This window comes from Mytilus trossulus, chromosome 8 (genome assembly GCF_036588685.1).
Source record: "Mytilus trossulus isolate FHL-02 chromosome 8, PNRI_Mtr1.1.1.hap1, whole genome shotgun sequence".
Taxonomy (NCBI): Eukaryota; Metazoa; Mollusca; class Bivalvia; order Mytilida; family Mytilidae; genus Mytilus; species Mytilus trossulus.
This window is the reverse complement of record NC_086380.1, coordinates 67,640,403-67,662,880: the sequence shown is the minus strand read 5'-3', so window position 1 is coordinate 67,662,880 and position 22,478 is coordinate 67,640,403. Positions and strand designations below refer to the sequence as shown.

The following is a 22,478-nucleotide window of genomic DNA, read 5'->3' as shown; positions in this document are numbered from 1 at the left end:
GGGGTATAATTCTTTATTCTGTGTAGTAGCTGTCTTTGGTGTTCCCTCACGGAAACCACACTAAGGGTAGCTGACCCCAAGTGCCCATACCAGTCTGTTCCCGGTTGTCAGCTGTCTCTCCAGCGTCACTGGTCTTCCCCAGTCTCCATTCAGCCTTTCCTGACGGTCACTGGTTTCCCAGAAGAAATGATTATTACTTACAGATGATGGTATTCTGCTTTTCTGCTGTCATATTCTCTTGACTGCTCATCTTTCTTCATATTTGAATCCCTGTCGCTCTCTGCCGGGTGCTTTGATGTCTTCAGATGGTTCCAACCTTCACCAGATGTTTCGACCCTGTACCATTACATCCTCCGGTTGGCGGGTCAGTAGAGGTGGCCAAACCTCTACTCATCAGCACTCGGCTTCCAGCTCAGATCATCTCGGCGATGCCATAACCAGCAAGATGAACGCTCTGCTGCTTCCCCTAGCTGTCTTACTGCTGTCTTTCTTGCTTTTCCAACTATTCCCATTGCCTGTAGCATCCTCCATACTGACTGTGCAGGAAAACCTCTGCAGCCTACTTCTACTGGGAAAAGCCATGCTTTCCAACCTCTCTCTCTACATGTTGTCATCAGCTCTGTATACTTTTCCTTCTTCCGCTGGTATGCCTCTTCACATCTCTCTTCCCAAGGAACTGTCAGTTCTATTGCAACTATCATCTTTGACGGCTGTGACCACACTACAATGTCTGGGCGTAGGGTTGTCTGTACGCATTCTGGAAACACAAGCTTCTTTCCAATGTCAGCTCTCATGTTCCAATCACTGCCCTTGTCCAAGATGAAGTGCTGTTGAGACTTTGTTGCATGTCCAGTATCTCCCTCTTTAACGAATCTGATCTGTTTTGCCTCTGTTTTTGATGGTCTCTTCTTTTTTCTCTCTATATCAAGGATTTCTGCTAGATGTTTTAGGACCTTGTCGTGTCGCCATCGATACCTTCCCTGTGTCAGAGCAACCTTGCAGCCTGAAAGTATATGTGCCATAGTACCTCGTTCACCACATAACTTGCAGCTTGGTTCTTCTATCAGTCCCCACTGGTGTAAATAAAGAAATACTTGGCACGAGTGAAGTTTTATCCTGTCCAGTACTATAGAAAGAATTTCACATCAAATCAATGCATATAAGAACATAACCATCACTGGAAGTTAAGCAATCACATTTCACCCCTTATTTAACCTGGGAACAAGTTAAAATAACCATGTAACCTCAATTTTACAAAAAAATCTATAGAAATGCCAAATAAAAAAATAATGGTGCTTTGAAATACTGTTTATGAAACAGATATATTAATGTACTGCAATAAAATGTAGGATTAATTACAAACAACTGTCAAATTCAAAGGAATATTTGTTTCGACCTATTTTCGTATGCAATCGGATGTGACGTTCTATAATTTGGTGGTATTACACCTTAATGGTTAATTCATTGCTTCTGTTCTGTGACGGAAGTTTTCTTCTGGTCGACTCGTTAATAATATTTTGCTTTGTCATGATTTCTTCTAATTTTTTGTTTGGTATTTATCCAGATTATTTTGAAATAGATAGACACTTTGAAAAGAATAATTAATCCGCAAGACAAGACTTCAAAAAAGTTGTAGAAATAGTGAGTAGACTCTTTATGTGTTTGCACTTTAATTTGGGTAAAAACTAAAGTTTATATAAGAAACTGGAAACATAAAAAAGTTAGCTATGCAAGATAAACAATAATTACATATACATAGATAATCGGCACATGCTCTTTAAACCCCCTAGATTTTTCCAGCTGTTATGTTTTTTTCAAAATATAAAGAGATTTTGTCATGTATCTATTCAATAGATATAGGGAGATGTGGTGTGAGTGCCATATATAGACAATAGTTTAGTGTCTTTAAATATCAGCTGTATTTGTGCGCGGCTGAGAAAAGGGTGTAATGCATGTTTTAACGAGCTATTACTCATACTTCTAGGCTAGTACAAATACAACTGATGTTTAACAAAACTAGACAGTTATTGTCCTTATCTTGCAATTCCTTCTGTATATTGTTTTTGCTTTGAAAAACCCCAAAACTTACATTTTTGCAAGTATTTTTTATTTGAAATCCCTTGAGGCCCACGTAGTAATAATAAAATCACACATTCACATTTTCAGCTGAAGATAGGTTTGCAAAAAAAAGAAGAATTTTGAATGGTCAAAAATAATACATCGCTCAAGGTGAATAATTGTCTATTTTATAAACATACCAACTAATGGTAATAGTAAAAACAAATGACAAAACATTGTCTAATTTGGAACAGAAGTGTACAAATTGTCCAACGCTTCAGACTTGACATTCCTGAAATATTCATTCTGAAGGTGACATGTTTGATTTTGTAACACAATATTACACGTTCAAGCTTCAAAATTGACAATTGTCATCGTACAGATGAGTACTGCTGTTCATGTGTGTATGTTATCAGAAAATTGGTGTAATTCTTATGCTACAAAGAATTGTTTGAAAACAAACAGAACGATAAAAGTAAACGTTAATTCGCACCAGGTCAAACAATACGCCATTGGAATGTGACTGCAATACACATGTTGATGTCACGCAGGTTATCGATATCTGTATAGTATACAAATACAGCATAGCGATATTTGTTTGGATTTATCTGTATAGCAGGACACCTGATTGGAGGAAAAATATACATGATCGACACCTACTATTTATACCCTCTAGGTTTGATGTGTGATTTTGTTAATTCAGTCTTAAAAGATTTCCGTAGTTTTCGCCATTTTTTACTCAAATTCCGTCCATAATACTTTTTCTTTCGTTTCCGTTTCCGTTTCCGTGCCGTATTCCGTTTTCGCCATTTAGTAACACCCTGTATAGTATTACAGATTCAGAGACAGTAGTTATTTTAGTGATTGCAGACTCTGTTCAACATCGCCAACAATTGATAAACTTGTCAGACATAAAACTTGAATTGTGTGACCCTCAGTAAAGTTATAATTTTGATACCCCCAGTAGTATCATAATTGTGGCAATGACCTTCCCCCTCTTTTTCCCTAAAAGGCTTCAAACCCTCAGCTGATGAATATTGCCAGTTCCTTTTATTTACCCTGTTACACTCCACAGATACACCTTATAGCTTATTAATTCCAACCCGGAAAAAACTGTCAATAAGACAACTTCCAGGGTAAATTGTCGCTAACACGAAGGTCATCGAGCTGAGGTAAGTTGGTTTCCGCTGACTACTGCACGTTTTTCATAGAGTGTAGCGTCATACAAACGGATTCCTGTTTTGAGCTGAAGAGGAAAACGTTTAGGAAGCAAACACTTTAAAATTTAACATATGATAAACCATTTTTTTGAAACACTACGGAGCCCCGCTAGGGATTTGCAAAGAAAACAAATTATATTGTGTGCGCAACTTAAATAAAATGTGCCCACAAAATTGTAAAGTGTGCGAACAACTAAAACATATTGTGCGCACAAAATAATATAGTATGCGTTCAATTCTTTGACCTTACACAGGGCTTTAATGTCTCTATTATGAAGTGACAGAATGGAGAAAAACATAAGGTGTTCCCTTGAAATGGGACAAGAAATACAATAGAATAAAAATATTACTGTTACAGTATTTTTATCGACTCCAACAGATGCGTTAGAAGCCTCCACTTTATATCAGAGTTTATTGGAACGGTTTGAAGCAGATTTGGCAATAGATCGAGAACATATCGAACTTATGTAGACTTTGATAATATGGTTTTATCTGTTTTCTTGTAACAGATATTAAAATACTTTAAATTCAGAAATGATTGTGTGCATTTATTATTGCGATTTTGTCATTTAAGACTAAAAGGGGGCGCAGATACCAAAGGAAAAGTCAAACTCATCAATCGAAAAAAAACTGACAAAGCTATGGCTTAAAATGAAAAAGACAAACAGACACACGGACAAATAATAGTACACATGACACAACATTGAAAACTAAAGAATAAACAACACACACCCCAACAAAAAACTAGAGGTGATATCAGATGAGCCGGATATAATGTCAATTTTGGTAAATTTTTGAAAAATCCTGTTCAATTCATATAAAAAATGTCCAAATGCGAGTTTGAATTATTTCGATTGTAACCCTGTTGGATTTTTTCGCAATAATATAAACATCGCAATATTTTTTTAATATACACTACTATTTGCACTATACCTTATACTTTATGTTTGAAAATCTCAAGATTTCGTTTATGGTGATCGACACAAAACTGACATGTTACTCTTTTCACGACTGAGATTTTGTTATGCTCCGTCGCCGATAGATATAGTTATCGGTCATCTCACTAATTGAATCACTCTCCCCAGCTCTTAAGTAGCACATCATGACTTTGTCAAGTCATCTTCCGGTTGCTGCTGAAACTAAGAAAACACTTCCAAAAGAGGCAAATGCCGCCCTTTTAATCAATTATCAGGTTATCTGCAGGTTGATATTGTAAAATATCAGCTGATCGACACACTATGAAGGCTTTTAGATCTCTTTCACTGCGGTCACTCGAAAAAAAGCTTCACATTGTGACTCGCAGCTGATATTCAACAATATCAACATGTAGACAACATGATAATCGGTACTTATCAAAGGTACCAGATTTATAATTTAGTACGCCAGACGCGCGTTTCGTCTACATAAGACTCAAAAGTGACGATCATATCAAAATATGTATAAAGCCAAGTATAAAGTTAATTAGCATTGAGAATCCAACATTTCAAAAAGTTGTGCCAAACAGTCTAAGGTAATGTATGCCTGGGATAGGAAAATCCTTTGTTTTTCGAAAAATTCAAAGTTAAGTCATTATCTTAAAAAAATTTAACGTCTGTTCATCCGTCTGTTTATGTTTATGGTAAATATTTTGGTTATAGTTGATGATGAAGTTTTAGTGTCATCAACTAATTCGAATTATGTGGTTTCTCTGTGTAATCATTGCAAAAGTGTAGAGTAAGTCAAATCCACTGAAAGTTGAATACACATACAAGTTTTTTTTTTTTTTGTGGGTTAAAGATGACTATGTTTGATCATGGTTCAAGTACAGTTTGACCCTTCGCATGCTTAGTATTCTGTTTCTTATGGATTTAGTTTTCAAAAGTACCATGATTATAAATTGGATGGTGTGTTCAGTCTAAGAAATTAACCATAAACAGATGAAGTAGTGATTATATAAAGATAAAACTGAGTACATCTATAAATTAAAAGATGCACTATGGGTGTCAATGAGACAGCTCTCCGTCCAAGTTATAGTTCATTTAAAGTTAACTTGTATTGGTAATAGTACGATATACATAACGGAGAATTAACTCACATCAAACAGTGAACTATAAAAAGCCAAAAATTACTATAACAAAACGATAAACAAATATGAACCACACCAATAAACGACAATCACTGAAACACAAGCTCCTGACATAGAACAGTATGCTTATTATGATTTTAAAATTTTAAGTTGTGTACACTTTGTTTCAAATCAAGTTATAGTTTCAGTCTGATTAATTGGACAATAGGTCACTTATAATATCTATTTTTGATCGATTTCATTTTACAGACTGTTGTTCGTATACATAACGATACAATGGCCGAAAAATCTTGAAAAATAGTTTTTTTAATACAATCAGATAAGTTTGTACTTTGGCGTATCCTCCACCACATAATATAACATTAATTCTCTATGTGATGTGTCTTTTCTACCTCAGTTTTCTTTTAAGCTGTATTTTGCCAAACCTTTAGGAATGTGTGGTTCTCAAGGGTCTTCAACTTTGTATTTTTTTTGGCCTTTCGACATTTTGATTAGATTCAAGCGTCACTTATGAGACTTTAGTTAACGAAACGCAAATATGGCGCAAATACTAAAAGAGAGACGAAAGATATTAGCGTGACAATCAAACTCATAAATCGAAAATAAACTGACAACGGCATGGCTAAAAATGAAAAAGACAAACAAAAGTACACATGACTCAACACAGAAAACTAAAAAATAAGAAACACGAACTGCACCAAAAACTGGGGGTGGTCTCATGTGCACCGGAAGGATAAACAGATCCTGCTCCTCCTGTGGTACCATTCGTGTTGCTCATGTTATAATGAATAATGATATTTGAATGGTTTCTATTTCTGAAGGGTTTGTTAACAATAGTGAAAAATTAAACAAAGAGTACGATAATTTAGCTATAAAACCAGGTTCAATACACCATTTTCTACATTAGAAAATGCCTGTACCAAGTCAGGAATATGACAGTTGTTATCCATTCGTTTGATGTGTTTGGACTTTTGATTTTGCCTTTTGATTTTTGATTTTCCTTTTTGAATATTTCTCGGAGTTCAGTATTTTTGTGTTTTTACTTTTTAAGGAAAAGTTAACGATGATATACATGTCACATATAGAAAAGCAATTTCAAATATAATATTTATTAAAAAATCTACTAAAGTTCAGTCATGGTATCTATAATGAGGTTATTTACAACCACTGGGTCGATGCAACTGCTGGTAGATATTTTATTCCTCGAGGTAATCACTATCCTAGTGATAGATTTTTCATTCCCCATGCTCTTCAACTTCTTTTTTTTCTAGATTCGAGCGTCACTGATAGATCTTTTGAAGACGAAATGCACGTCTATGATAAACGATAAATTACAATCCTGGCATCTATGATGAGGTTATTTTCAATTTTCGATCATCAATACTCTTGAACTTTGTATTTTTTGGGGGGGTCTTTTTAACTTTTTTTATATTCTAGCGTTGCTGATGATGCAATGCACGTCTAACGAAAATGCTAAATTTTAGTGCTGGTATCACTGGTTAGATTATTTGTTCATCATCGAAAACAAACGTGCAGAATCAAGGAATAACAGGAAGAGATCGTTATAATTGCTGAAAAATTAAACAATAAATCAAGATAATTTCAATCTATTATTTTATTTCATTTTGCATCAGAAATACTCGTCTGTTGGTATGAGTATGACTATGGAACAGGACAGGTTGTCGTCTGAAATAGAAAACATGATAATGTTCAGACTTAATAAAAGCAGCGGACAAGGTAAACGGTAGGCACACAATGGCCTAAAATATCAACTTTATAAAACTACACCAAAAAGGTCACAATTGGGTTCAGAATGGGTCTTTGTCAAATTTCTTAATGCTAAATATATCAGTTCTTCTCATCAAGTATATAATGTTCTCCAAAAAGGTAATTTTGACCATTTTATCAAAAAATGACGATTATGTGCAATTGTTACACCTAAAAGCTTTAGAAACACCTTGGTCTACACTTACAATCAAAAATATGATGTAAAAAAAATATTCCAATTTTGATATAGAATTCATCAATATAAAAACTTTAGTTCGTGAATGGCGGCCTAAGGTAATTATGTCAAAAACAATTTGAATTAAGGATTTTTTAACCTAAATTAACCTTAAACAAATATGTCTACTTTAGTGGTCAAACTTAATCTGAAATTTGAATATTTTTGGCCTGATTTAAAAAAAAAACATGTGTTTTTTTTTAAATATTTGTTGTCAGTTATTTTACTACTTATAGAATTTCCTTTTTTTAACTGATTCAAAAATCAAAAACAAGTACAATTAAAGTCAATAATTCATTGATACATAAAATTAGTTTTTCTTAGATTTTTTAATAAATATCATATTTGAAATCGCTCTTGTATCTGTAATATAAAAGTTTAGTATCGGTAATTTTTCCTCAACTTATCTTTCTCGTCCGTAAAAAGTTTACAATAGACAAAAAAACCTTCAGAAATAGAAAACATTCATATATCATTATTTATTACAATATGCTTTACAATTTTCTAATTAGTTTTATAAATATAGGAAGATGTGGTGTGAGTGACAATGAGACAACTCTCCATCCAAATAACAATTTTTTAAAAGTACATCATTATAGGTCAATATACGGCCTTCAACAATGAAAGCATTTATTTTGCAAAAGGTCAAACTGATTTTACGTTATGATTGATTAATCTATACATGCATGTGCTTGTTACTTTATTATTCAAAAATGCTTCCAAAAAGATTTATTAAATATGTGTCAAACTAACCGGAGATACTTCGCATACAAACAAACGGCTATCGTTACAATCTTCCTTAACCCATATCGAGAAAGTGGGTGGTTTAGTTTCTAATCCAATAGAGACACAGAAATCTTGGGAGTCAGCGTTTTCAACTGTAAAACATAATAGACAACTCATCAATTCAACAAATCATGATAAATTATGTACACAACATCTCATTTGAAAATCAGAAGAAACATGAGATAACAACCCACAATCGGTAAAATGTCAAATGTGTATAGACGATTGAATATCTTACAGCTGATCAGTACAATCATGTTAATATGTGCATATTGCTTAGGTTGAATGGGATGTCTGTACCATATTCTTTCAGAAATTATATTAACGAGTTTGACTGTACATTAGTGGAGTTCCTCAAACTTACAATGTGTACACCGATGTTGAAGCGTACACTAAGATACAACTCCATAAGACTTTATCTTGAGGAAAAACTTACACTTAAAAAATATCAAATTTTACCAGAAACAAAAAACTAGCAATTTTATTGGTTCAAACATTAATTTTGTACTTGACATGTGAAATTTCAGTAGATATATATATATATTCCTATAAACATTATATATGTATACGTACTGATATGATAAATCATTATTTTACATTCTGTTGATACTGTTAATCTATACATCATAATGGCACGATGTCATTTGGTGTTAAAGACTTTGTCTTGTTTGCACACACAATTCTTTAAAAATAATTTCTACGCACGAGACCTTTTAAGCCTTCATTTTTGTAATACACGTTTACACGCTGTCGACAATTGCATACAACATGTAATCCTAGTTTTGTCGATCTATTGGATTACTGTCCAATTGATCTATATCTTACGTCTTTTAAATGCCCATTTTTTTTTATTCAACTTTGAATACAGACATTTAAAAATTAATAATTCAGTATTTCTTATTTACTACTACTATGACACTAGAACATTCATTTAATAACAAAAAAGGCTTTGTATAATACACGTACTTGGTTACCTTGAAATGGTGATATTACCTGTTCCAAATGGAGGGTTAGCGAATGAAAATACACTATCGTCTATGACAAATGTAAAAATACCGTTGTCGTAAATATCATTTGCACCAGTCCATACCTTCTCATCTATGGCTGTAAAATAAATTGGGTTATTTTTCGTGCTAAAGGAATATGTCCCTATGAATAAAGTTTATTGTATACAAAGGCCTCGAACTACAAATTTAACATTTAAAATATGTTTAAAAGACTACCCTCGACTGCATCAATGACAATTATATTAAAGGGGTACTATCTACAAGATAAATATAGATAAATAAACCCGGAAATAAACAATTATGATGAATTATTCACTTTATGGTTAATAGTTTGACCTCATTAAATCTGTATTCATGTGAACTTCAATTTAACCCTTATGTCGGTTATGAAGAACGCATTAACTGTGCGTGTTCGGTTATCTAAAGGAAAAGATTGTCAACATTGAAAGTGTAACAGAGGTAAATCATTTGATTGACTGAATCGATCCACAAAAATCATTCTTCTCAAGAAAAAAACCATGATAAATATATGTTTTAAATCTATAATACGAACTTAACCAGACCCTGAAAAATTCAATTGCACAAGTTAGCTTTCTATTTATATCTCTATTCATGTTTTAATCGCTAATTTGACCTGATGAGGTCCTCTTTTTTGCTGATTTAAACCGCCAAACTAACCCCGTCCAACCGTACATATTGAGAATGATGATTTCATAAATATCTTTTTGAAAATATATTTATCTCTGATAGCACTTTTTTACCTATAATCTTACTTTAATTTCGCAATGAACGAAAGATCATGTAGATATAATTGATGCAACCGAACCTTTTCTGTTGAATTTCGCCGATTGTTTTTTTGTATTTTATAGACATGTGACGCTTTAAGTCAAACGGAGATACAAATAGGAAAACAATCTTCATAGATATTATGATTTTAAATAGTCTTAAGGTTTACATTGAAACGTTACATTTACATTAGAATATTTTGATTTCGGTCAATCCGGATTCAATCTAAAATTTAAAAGAATGTTTTTTTTTCAATGTATGTTAAGCACACTTGGTGTCTGTCTATTTGATATGTTTCTACATATATAAATGTAAGTGTATATATGATAATGACATTACATGTAAATTATAATGACTAAATCAGCCAAATATAAGATACTGGGATGTTATGTAAATGAGTAGTTGCTATTGTGTTTTATGAAATACGAATAAATGTTGTACTCATAACGTACGAATAGTGAACTTATCTCTGACTGCACTAGCTTCTTCTTCGCTATTTGGCCTCCAAAGGTTTGCTCCGAATGTACTTGAACAAATTTCCTGTTATGTTGCAACAAGTCACAATTTCATTTTTACTTATATAACAAATAAAATAATACAACAATTGAAACATTAAGCGAACGTATTAAGACTCGAGAAGCAATTACGTACTTTTTTTCGGTTTTAGCAGATTTTAACAGGTCTGCGACGTGTGTAACATTTAGATTACATAAATACCTAATTTTGGCGTCGAATTTCTAGTTATGCAATGCACAACTAATATCAATAGAGAATATTTTTCAAATGATTTTATAGTGAGCTCAAGTGGTGTTCAAGGTTCGAGGAAGGGTTGTTCACCCACTAACATGTTTTAATCCGCAACATTATGTACATGCCTACCCAAAGTCAGGAGCCATCCGTGATTAAGTGATAACTATGTGCTGCTTTTAAAACATTGTGTGTTTCGTTCATCATTAGTACATAAATCAGGCCCTTTGTTTTCTCGTTTGAATTGTTTAACATTTTTATTTTGGAGCCTTTTTATATTTTACTACAACTGTATTAGGTTATGGCTTTACTGATTGGCGAAGTATGTAATGTGACCAAAAGCTTAAATTGTTCACTTCTTTGTCATTAAGTCTTCTGTGAAGAGCTATCTCATTATCAATTATATACAACATTTTCTAATGTATATATGTAAGCCTCAAATCTATGTTCAGCCTCAAATCTATGTCCTTTCCGCAAATCTATGTCCTTTTTGATATTGCGTCATAGACGTTCCAAATTTATGTCCTTTATTGTCTCAAATCTGTCCTGTATTATCTCAAATCTATGTCCTTTATTGACTCAAATTTATGGCCATGTTGGTCTCAAATATATGTCCATAGCAAGACGTAATCAAGTAAAAATAAGTATGTGTAGTTTCATTCTTGAAGGCACATTAATAAAGTAGCATGTATGCTCGTTATGTCAATATTTTGTACATTGAATTATGTTGTGGTTGTTGAATGTTGATTTCATGGTACATAATGGATTTAAAAAAATACATAGATTCGAAACTGGAATAGTTTCAACAGAAAAAAAAGACTTTTTAATAAGATAGTGGCACAAAATGCCGTTGTTAAACCGACAATACATTATACCCTAAACATTTTTATGTGGTATCTTAACATTGAAACATTGAACAATTAAAACGTTTGTATAAGGTGTATGTGTTTATAGCTTACGATAAAGAACATGTTTGATTCATTGTTGAAGGCCGTACGTGTATCTTTAGTTGTTTGCATACACATGTCATTTTGTCTCAGGTTGTTTATTCGCTTTTACCATATACTTGTATAGAATATTACTAAACTTTTACAGTTCAATAACATTTAAAAATATTAAAAGGCTATGAACGAATTATTATGTTTATTAACCAGATTCCAAAGAATTTCCGAGGCGGGCTGATAAACGAACATTTATTGACTGCTTTCGGAATGTTACATCACTTTCCGTTATTATTCGTAGGGTTTATCACATGCAACTTCGAGCATTTCCGGAAATTTGTTTGTAAACATGACAAACGACACGGTGATTTAAGACTTTTCACAAAATGGTTGAGAAGCAACAATGAATTAAGATTAGAGGAGGAAATTTCTGTAATGGAACCACATCTTCTTATATCTACTAAATAAATGGCTGGCTCGTTTCGTTATAACAGTGAACAAAAATATTATCTAAAAAATGTTAAGACTTTTTCTTTGTCTGTATTTCTTCTGTTAAAGTATATGATAAAAAGATCATTACATGTCATATTTCATATCAGACCCGTTATCGGCCCATGTTCATATCGTCCTTCGAGCCTGCGGCTCTTTGGCTGATATCATGACCTAGGGCCAAGAAAGGGTCTGATACGAAAAATGCCATGTAATAATCTATACATATTTCGTATTTGTTATCAAGACGTAATGAGTAAAGGGAAGTAACGATAATTACTGCAGAACAATAAAACACGGGATCAAGAAAAGCAAACATTTGAAAATGTTGTATTTTTACAATAACATGTAAAACATACAATAATTACACAAGCATGTAACATGTTTAAGCACACGTAGAGAACACACCCAACTTTACAGAGGAATATGGGAAATGACTTAATAAAAAAAAGTCCTAAAAGGCCGTACTTATTAGACTGGAATAAATTTGCGCATGGCGAAACAAACTGGAAAAAGATTTCAGAAAAGGACACAGATTTGATGCCGTATCTATTTTAACGGACATAGATTTGCGAATGACGTCAGTCACGATTGAAAACAAATTTAAAAATAGGACACAGATTTGAGGACGTATCTTTTTTAACGGACATAGATATGCGACTGACGTGACGATGGGGCACATATTTGAGATTCGGACACAGATTTGAGGCCGTACACAGATGTGAGGCTTACATATATAAATACATTTTTTTCATAAACTAGCACACATGTGCTTCATGGAATGGTTGAATATGAACAATTTTCAATCAATTTTCCTAGATATCAAGCAATAAAAAGAAATGATACTTACATAATATTAAATTACTAACCTGTGCATCAACCCACGTAGCAACTTTAGTTGTACCGTAGTAGAAACAATTAGGACTATCAGTTTGGTCATCCAACAAACCATATCCTTCGGGGCATGGAACACATGGGGCTTTACATGTAAAAAAAAATGTGAATAAGATACTTAAATCAATAGCAACAAGATAAAGGTAAAATAGTGACATAAGCAATTAAAGTTATGTAAGATGTACGTAATTACAAATATGTGAGATCGCAGTACTTCGTTAAAGCTACCGTAGTCCCTTATTAATGAGATGACTAGTTCTTGGTAGAAATAATCAATTAAACACCTCATTATCATATACTAAACTATCATGTAATTCTAAGGAAGGATATTCTTATAAAGTTATTTCAACTTTCTAAGTATTTGTATAGTACAATGCTTGTTTTCAGATTGAATTATATTGATGAAAGGACACACATTGGAATCCTTTTATTATTTCTTTTATTTTTGTTATTTTCTTTTTTAATTGTAAACATACGTTATCATTATAATCACCTGTTTCATCAACCATAAGTTTTACAGGGTAGCAGCGAAGGGGCCCAGATTTTAACAGTCTCATTTATAAAAGTTGGATTTGATACTTTTTTCATTAACCAAAGAAGCTAAAGTTCAAAACAGGTATGTAAAATTTTGTATCAATCAAGTATTCGAAGTTTGCATTTTGCAATTGGACTAATTCATGGATTAGTTATCAATTCTTTTTTAGTGTGATTATGCTGTTAAGAAAAAAGTAAAAAAAGTAAAAAAGTAAAAAGTATGCACATTATATACAGCGGAAAATACATATTTATACACCTAATTAATCATGTTAATAGAAGTGTTGAAACGTGCTTTTGTCGGAAAAAAACAAACGACCAAAAAACATTAACTTTCTTTCAAAACAGACACCAATTTCGGTTACTCATATGATTATAATATCGTGTATAAAAGAAATATCATAATCACACAGTTAATTCAATATGCATACAGCACTACACATATTACAAATTATAAATACCTGAAGGTCCTGTAGGACCAGTATCTCCTTTTGGACCAGTGGGTCCAGTTGGACCTTTTGATCCAGATTCCCCTCTTAGTCCAGTGTTTCCTTGATCTCCCCGAATCTCCCTTTGGTCCCTCTGGTCCAGTGTGTCCAATTTCCCCTGTTGGACCAGACGGTCCTGGATGACCGGATAGACCAGATGGACCGGTTTGGCCAGGGAGTCCAGAGTTTCCAGGAGGTCCTTGTTCTCCTTGTACACCCTTTGAACCATTAGCACCAGGTGGTCCATCGGCTCCGTCCATTCCGTGGTCACCACTGTGTCCAATAGGTCCAATTGGTCCAGATGGTCCAGCAGGTCCTATTATTCCGGTGTTACCCCTCTCACCATGATCGCCCATCTGACCTTCTGGTCCGGTAGACCCAGTGAACCCTCGTGGTCCAGCACGTCCTGTTTTACCAGGGTCTCCTTTATATCCTTTTGACCCAGGAGTTCCAGCTTCACCAGGATATCCTCTTATCCCTACAAAATGTCAAACAAATGGAATGAGTACAGTACGTTTCTATGATAAAAAAAAATATCGGTTGATTGGTGAAATTTTTTGAAAATATATCATGCAGCATTAAAAATCAGGTAGATGAAAAATAATGTGTAATTTACCATTGAAGGATTGAGTAAGTTGAAATTTCATGCTATTTTAGTTTGCAACAAATATAACTTTAAATTTGCATTTCCAGGGATGTACTAGTACTATTCGTGGTGTTGCATCGATTCCTTCAGGAAATTTTCACTTTCGTTAGACACTGGACATCGTCATAATGATGTGATAATGAATCTACAATACGTCTTACCTTGTGCACCTTGTTTCCCAGGAGGCCCAGGTACTCCTATTTCTGTAAACGAGTAATTCAAATTGGGTTTTCTTCAATGTATCATTGATAATTAACATGATCATGTTAAATGTTTTGAAATTTGTAACTTCCTGGATATCTTGTATATGTCGCTTCATGGCTTTTGGTCGTTTTTTCTTAAATTTTCCTCGATGGTCGATACAATTGTGATTTAACTTTTTTTCCTATTATCAGTGTTGATTTAGATATCAAAATTCAAATAAAAAAATCCCAAAAGATTTTGTTTAGACCTATATAACTTTCAAATAAAGGTAAGAAAAAATGCATAAATATGCTTATATTTCAATCTGAGAGTGCTTCATCGTATTGGCATTGTGTTACCTTTAGCTACAAAATAATTACCGTGTAGACAGTCTTCATGAATTCATTGCTTAAGCATCTTATGTATTATGTACATTTTGTTCACACATCGTTGTCATTATAATGGAATTTATGCGACTGTCATGCAAGTGAGAGGTTTAGATAGCTATAAAACAATTGTTAATCCACCATGTTCTGCATAGGACAATAACTTACCAATTCAGGAATACGACAGCTGTTTCCATTTTTTTAAGGTGTTTGAGCTTTTGATTTTGTCATTTCATCAGGGGCTTTCTGTTATGATTTTTTTTCGGAGTTATAGTATTTTAGTGATTTCACTTTTTCCCTATATCCTAACAATAAAAAAATCTCCACACCATTAGCAGGCTTCATTGAATTTTTGAAATACTAAGGCTTTTCTTCCTCAGGAATATATTACCTGAACTGTTTTAGGCAAAGCTTTCTCGAATATTTAGTCCTTAATGCTCTTTAACTTCGTAATTTATTTGATATAAAACAGTTTTTGATTCGAGCGTCACTGATGAGTCTTTTGTAGATGAAACGCGCTTTGGGCGTAAGCGTATTTTTTTAGTCTTGGTATCTATGATGAGTTTATATTTAATAGTTCAAGGGGATCATTGTATTAAAAAACGGTTAATTAATTGATGTTTTAATATTGTATGTACTATGAAAACTACAGAGGTGTTATAACTCACCTATTACTTCATAAGGTTCATCTGTAAGAAAGAAAAACAATTTAGTAATTCAATTTTATGTTTATAAAACGAGAAACAAGAACCATTTATGAATCATATCAACAAACAAGAACCACTAACCAACAGGTGCAAACAAATGTAGCCGGTTTAAACGTATTAACAATCGCCAACCTTCACCCTAACATGGAGTTGTAATATAATATTACAATATAGAAAAGAAATGTTGTAAAATATCACTTGAAATATTTATTTGTCATCGAAATCGCAGTCACCTTTATCATTTTGTTTATTTGATTCCCCTGTTACTAAATTGAACAGTCATACCGAATTAGACTTATCATTTTATCACTTTGTAGTTTTAAGAGCAATACGACGGATGTCACATTTGATATGCCTACCCATCCAGATCAGCTTAAATAAACCCAGTTTTGGTGGGGGTTCGTGAGGCAAATTGTTTAGCTTTCTATGTTGTGTTTTCACTACTTTTGATTGTTTTTTTTTCTATGTGACATTGTCAGTTTATTTTTTGAATTTTGAGTTTTAATTCCCTTTGATAGATTTCGCCTATTTTTATTTCTTATATATATATTCTATAACGAGAGCCTTAAATTGGGGGACGTTGATTGATACACTTATCATGATTTACCTTCTAATAGGTATGTCCAATAGTTTATGGTCCATCGAGATTAAAGGCGTTAATGTTTGAATGTCTTTGGAAAATCAGAATAAATTGCAACTAGACATTCATTTTAGCTTGCAACATTACAACTACTGATCAATTAAACAGTCGCTCTAGAAGTGCATGAAGCATGGCGTGTTGGCTACACATGTTTGCATACAATACAATCAAACAGACGCCTAGCTTTAGCAAAGTGTTAATTGCCATTCGGGAGATAATCAAAAGTCACCATACTAGTAACTATATTTGATTGGGTTGAACAACATGAATGATAAAAAAAAATAACGTGTGGTTGTGTATCTGTTTATTGCTCCCTAAGCGTGCAATTAAGTTGCATTTTGTTATAAAATGATCAAAAATGTATTTACCTTTGTTCTGTTCTTGTCCAAGATCGACATAAATATAGTCTGCGTTGTCGTTATTGTATCTTTTTACACGTTCTACAGCCTGTGTAGAATATAATAGAACTTTATAAGCATACAGAAGTGATATTTTCAAAGATGCTATCAGAGGCTTATCCTAAATTCAGCGCTTCAAAATATAGCTGATTATAATTTGTTTGCCTGTTCGTACAAAACATGAAAAAGTATGTCACGTCATTGTTTGAATTATAATTGTTTATGACGTTGTTAGTAATCTTGGCATGTTAGCAGAATACAGTGACGATTCTTAGTATGTATATTTGTTTGCAGTAATATCAAAAGTACATCATCTAAGCGCTTCGGACACATGAAATATATAGCATGTTGTTTTCATTTTGTTTATTATTTGCTTTCCGAGGACAAACATACCTAAAACAAATGGAATTAAAGGTCCTCAATGCTCTTCAATTTTGAATTTTCTGCAGCTTTTTTATTTTTATTCGACTATCTCTGATAAGTTGTTGTTAGACAAAACGTGCGACTGCTGTACAGAAGTTTTAGCCTGATATCTTTCCTGGGGTTTAGTTTAATGATAAGTTAAGTAAACAATGTTAAATTCAGAATGCATCAAGTGTTTTGCTTAAATAACCTCTAATTGAGTAAAATCGTATTGAAGAGTTAAGGAAACGCTGGACAACAACAAAAAAAACAATTTGTATGCTGAGACACAAGATTTAATAAGAATGGATCATACCTCATCCTTATCTTGTTGTTCTGTAATTTTGCCTGTAACAATTAAAAAAATGAATATGCAAATTAATCTACAAATGTATTTTAAATACTTACACTAGTTTCCGAAAGCTAGAGACGCTTAGTACGATAATCGTGTATAATCCCGCGCACTACGTGTCATTTTAACAATCTTCCTCATGGACGCGTTGACATAACGGATTTTGCAGCTAAACCCTTAACTTCTTTATAACATCTTCAAAATGGCAAAAATTCAAAAACTATAGTGAACTTTTATCGAGCAACACGTATATGTATTATTTACATTTGTTGCATTGATTTCCCAGTGAAATGAAACCCGATAACTTCACATAATATAGTTCCTTACATTTTTTTTTTAATTTCATAAAAAGGACATCTGGCACTGTAATAAAAAGAATATCTTATCGAATAATTCAAATATCGAAAAAAAATATCCAACTCTAGACCGAACATTACTGATAATTAACTGATGAGTTACGCGCATGCGTAAAATTATATGTTGTTTGGTCACTCGTTGAATATATGTCTCTATTTGAACTTTTCGTTAACTTATTTATTAAGTTATTCATGCATTTTGATTATCATAGGAAAATAATACGAGCTACTGGTTTTTACATCTTCTGATTTTTTTATAACGTTACTGTATGGCTAAAATTCATGATGTTCTTTGTCTATTGTCTTATATTTTTAAGACTTTCACAAATCGTCGTATAATATACATGTACAGCGCATTATATGTTGCAATTTGCATTAGTTAAACAGATTTTAAAAATAAAATTTAAACACTTCATTTCATAGGATACAACATTTGATCACCTTAATTTATTTCATATATCGGACTTTATAATTCATATTAGACGCAAATAACTTCTGAGTTTCAAACAAGTATATAAGATTGAATCTATCCAAATGTTAAAACTTTCAATTGAGACATATTTGCAATAAAACGCTTTAACAATTACAAAAAATGGCGAAGTAAATGGCATGATAACTTGAAAATTTAATGTTGTTATTGAAACTTTTGAATAGTTTAGTGGGTTCGCGGATCTAAATCATTTATATAGGTTATATAGTTAATAGAAAAATAAGATAAAAAATGGGGTCACCGTTCATTTGCGTTCACAATATGCCTTCGAAAAAAGCATACATTTTTGAAAAGGTGTTTTTTTTCTGTTAAACTAATAGGAAAAATAAAAAAAGAACTTTATTATTCAATGATGTACACATTTTAAAAGTCATATTAGGCCAACACGAATTGATTGTTTTGAATAATTTTTGTACAATATGATGAAGAAACAACTACAAAAGGTAGTTAATAAAATTTGTAATGAAAAACAAATGTTTATTCTTTTTCTGAAATTTTTATACCCTCGAACCTCCTTAAATTGATTAATGTTTCCTTGACTTTTAATCTGACATGGTCAAGTATGAAAAAAATCCAAAGAAAGTAATAATAGATATGGGAAGATGTGACATGAGTTGGCACTCATGCCACATCTTCCTATAAGACAACTCTGCATTTAAATAACAATTTATAAAATTAAACCACTATAGGTGAAGGTATTTTTTTATCATTGGTGATACAGATATTAATCAAGTTTGAAAGCCCAGTTTTATATATTATAAACAACAAAAGTAATTAAGGAATAATTGAATTCCATAATCTGTAAAAAAGGGACGACAGATACCAGAGAGACAGTCAAACTCATACATCGAAAATAAACTGACAACGCCATAGCTAAAAAGGAAAAAGACAAACAGACAAACAAAAGTACACATGACAAAACATAGAAAACCAAAGAATAAACAACACGAACCCCATCAAAAACTAGGGATGATCTCAGGTGCTCCGGAAGGTTAAGCAGATCTTGCTAGTATGTGGCATCAGTCAAAAATACGGTAATATCAAGGCAAGACAAGAAAAGAAATGACGACAAAAAAAAACCACTGCCCCTCTCCTTCCCCGATAAAAAAAAACTTCAAAAAAACTGAGAAGCACAAACTCAACGTTGACATATGATAATATGTTATAAGAAGTGGTATTGTATACAGTTAGCACTTACCGAGTATCCTTTGCGTAGATTTAGCACCAACCTGAACAGCAACAAGAGCTGCTAAGCAAAACCATAGACACATGTATATTGACATCTTTTTGTGTAATTGCATCCTTTGTAGAATACTTCCAAAGTGATCCGTTTAAATACTTTTTTTAAACAATAAAATTCTGTTGTTAACAAATTGATCCTTTTGAAAAAATCTCTTTTAAGTTTCAAGCAGCATGCTTCTCTTTGATTATTTATAAAGAATACATATTTTCAACTAATGTTTGATTTTAAAATATTCAATAATGTTTTAAAGAGAATGTAAACCTATAATGGCATATTACCCGAATTGTACCGATGAAAACTCAAAATTCTTTTGTTGACAATTTATCCTTTTGAAAAAATCACTTTTACGTTTTTTACCAACATGCTTCTCTTTGATTATTTATTAAAGAATACAATTTTTCAACTCATGTTTGATTTTAAAATATTCAATACTGTTTTAAAGAGAATGTAAACATATAATGGCATATTACCCGAATTGTACCGATGAAAACTCAAAATTCTTTTGTTGATAATTTATCCTTTTAAAAAGCAATCACTTTTACGTTTTTTAGCGACATGCTTCTCTTTGATTATACATTTAAGATCATAGAATGAATTCGCTTTGATATAAGATGTGTCACGGTACTTTTCCATCCCAAATTCATGTACATGTATTTAGTTTTGATGTTATATTTTTTATTCTCATCGGATTTTGTCAAATATCTTAACTTTTGGAGTTGTAAATCTTATTTTTTTTCTGTTGTATTCGTGCGTTATGGTAAAGTTATAAATCTTCCAATTCATTCATTATGTTTTAGTTTCGATTAACAAAATTTAAAGGGTATATTTGGTTTACAGTTTGATTCAGAAGAAACACCGACATAGCTTGATAATATAATTAATTAATATATAATAAGTACCACAATTTGATATTGTAAGTATTGTTATTTTCATAGTAATTAATAAATGATTTATCAGTCTTACAAATCTAATCTTGAATTATATCCTAATTTTATCTTATGTTTTGACAATCTTTTTAGAAATTCAAATGTGACGTCACAAAGTGCGTTGATGACTTATGCTAACTCGGATGATGTGCTGGTTTAAGGTGTTTGATGTAATGGATCCGTTTTTATTCTGTAGTTAGTCATCACTTCGATTTTATCATGTATATCCATTATATAGTCATTTTATAAAATTTACTGTTTGCAAAAGTAAGAATTATTCTGTATAATAAGGATGCTCTTATCCCAGGCAGAAAACAATACAATATGGCTAAGGACTGATATTGAAAACTGGCTCTATAAGAATGAATAGGAAATTGTATGCTAAACGCGACAGATGCCATAAGTCGAGTAGGATATACTTTTCTTCCTGGGAATCTGAGATCAGCCATGTGTTGAGGTAAGAAAGGTTGTGTTTAGTCAATAGTTTTATATGTTTCGATGTTTGTTTGATTGTTTATATATATTGGCCGTTTTTAGTTTTATGTCGCCATGATATTGTCAGTATGTTTCCACTAATGAGTTTTAATTTTTGTTTATCTTAATATCCCTTTGGTATCTCTCGCTTTTCGTGTACAATTGTATGTCGAAAATAAACATCAGCAATTATACCACAACTTGTCGTTGAAATTCAAATGAACTAAACTAATGATTATTTAGGTAAACCTGTCAAGCGTTTCGCCTTAACCATTGTTTTACTTTTAGAACATGAAATTTAAATGTGTTTAACACTCGTAACATTAATGTGCTGACATGTGTATTTTTGGTGAATATATTTTGATGAAATGCATAGAAGGTTATTCATTATTCTTGTTTCAAACACTGAGTCAGTCGTCTTTGATATAGCGAATTTTCTGTTGTGATTAAAACATGATTAAGATTTGTATTCCCTAGCATGTAAAAGAAGGTAGAAGAAGCGAAAATTCAGTTTATTACTTTTTTTTTCAAATGCTTTTAAAAAATAAATAAAAAGGCATCAAAAGGTATACAAAAAATCTTTTTGCAAAATAAAGGCTAATAATTTCAGTTCGTTATAAGATTTCATATAAATGTATAAACACAGTAAATAACAACAAATGACGGACAGACAGCTAGACAAACTGACAAACACAAATAGTAAGAATAGTAATAATATAAAAATCTAGGCAGAATATAAAGAACAGAGTGACATGATTTATCAATCTACAGGATTATCATGTTTTATCAGTCTACAGGACCAACATTATGTATCGATATATAGGCGAGGCAATGTGTATCCGTATACGGGCGAGACATCATGCTTCAGATTACCGGCGAGATATCATGTATCAAATTACAGGACAGATTCATTGATTTTTAGTACTGAAAATTGCAATAATTTTTTTAAATAATTATTGTAGACATATTGAATATTACAATGAAAAATTCTATGTTAAGCTATTACATATATTATTAGATTGCTTTGAATACACTTATTTTCATTTAAAACGCCATTACTATAATTCTTTCAATTCAACCTGTTCAACCATTGGAAATACCTTTGATTCACCATATGGCCATATTCTGTAAGTGCCAGTTTTAAGCTAGTAAGTTTATACATTGATTGTCGGTGTATGTAATCTACTGATAAAATGTGTTAGTCAATGTGTTATCGTAGATTAAAGTACGTTGGATTGTTTGTATAGTTATGATTGTT

The 22,478-nt window shown here is 32.2% G+C and overlaps 1 protein-coding gene across 1 annotated transcript; it reads right to left on the bottom strand.

Annotated features, from left to right (window-relative positions):
- Nucleotides 1-7,005: 7,005 nt before the first annotated feature.
- Nucleotides 7,006-19,860, bottom strand: LOC134727899 (conglutinin-like). The gene is made up of 11 exons (XM_063592296.1): nucleotides 19,776-19,860; nucleotides 17,696-17,727; nucleotides 16,948-17,026; nucleotides 15,901-15,921; nucleotides 14,825-14,866; nucleotides 13,991-14,495; nucleotides 12,971-13,112; nucleotides 10,377-10,464; nucleotides 9,125-9,235; nucleotides 8,099-8,223; nucleotides 7,006-7,029 (listed from the first exon to the last, which is right to left on the bottom strand). The coding sequence occupies exons 1-11, from the start codon at nucleotides 19,858-19,860 to the stop codon at nucleotides 7,006-7,008; spliced, it is 1,254 nt and encodes a 417-aa protein (XP_063448366.1).
- Nucleotides 19,861-22,478: the final 2,618 nt, after the last annotated feature.

Bases quoted from the DNA above. Each gene is read 5' to 3' on its own strand.
- LOC134727899 (XM_063592296.1), bottom strand. From the start codon at position 19,860: ATGTCAATATACATGTGTCTATGGTTTTGCTTAGCAGCTCTTGTTGCT. The intron at 15,922-16,947 runs GTAAATACATTT...TCTTTCTTACAG, and splicing joins TGGACAAGAACAGAACAAAG to ATGAACCTTATGAAGTAATA. The intron at 14,867-15,900 runs GTGAGTTATAAC...ACTCGTTTACAG, and splicing joins TGAACCTTATGAAGTAATAG to AAATAGGAGTACCTGGGCCT.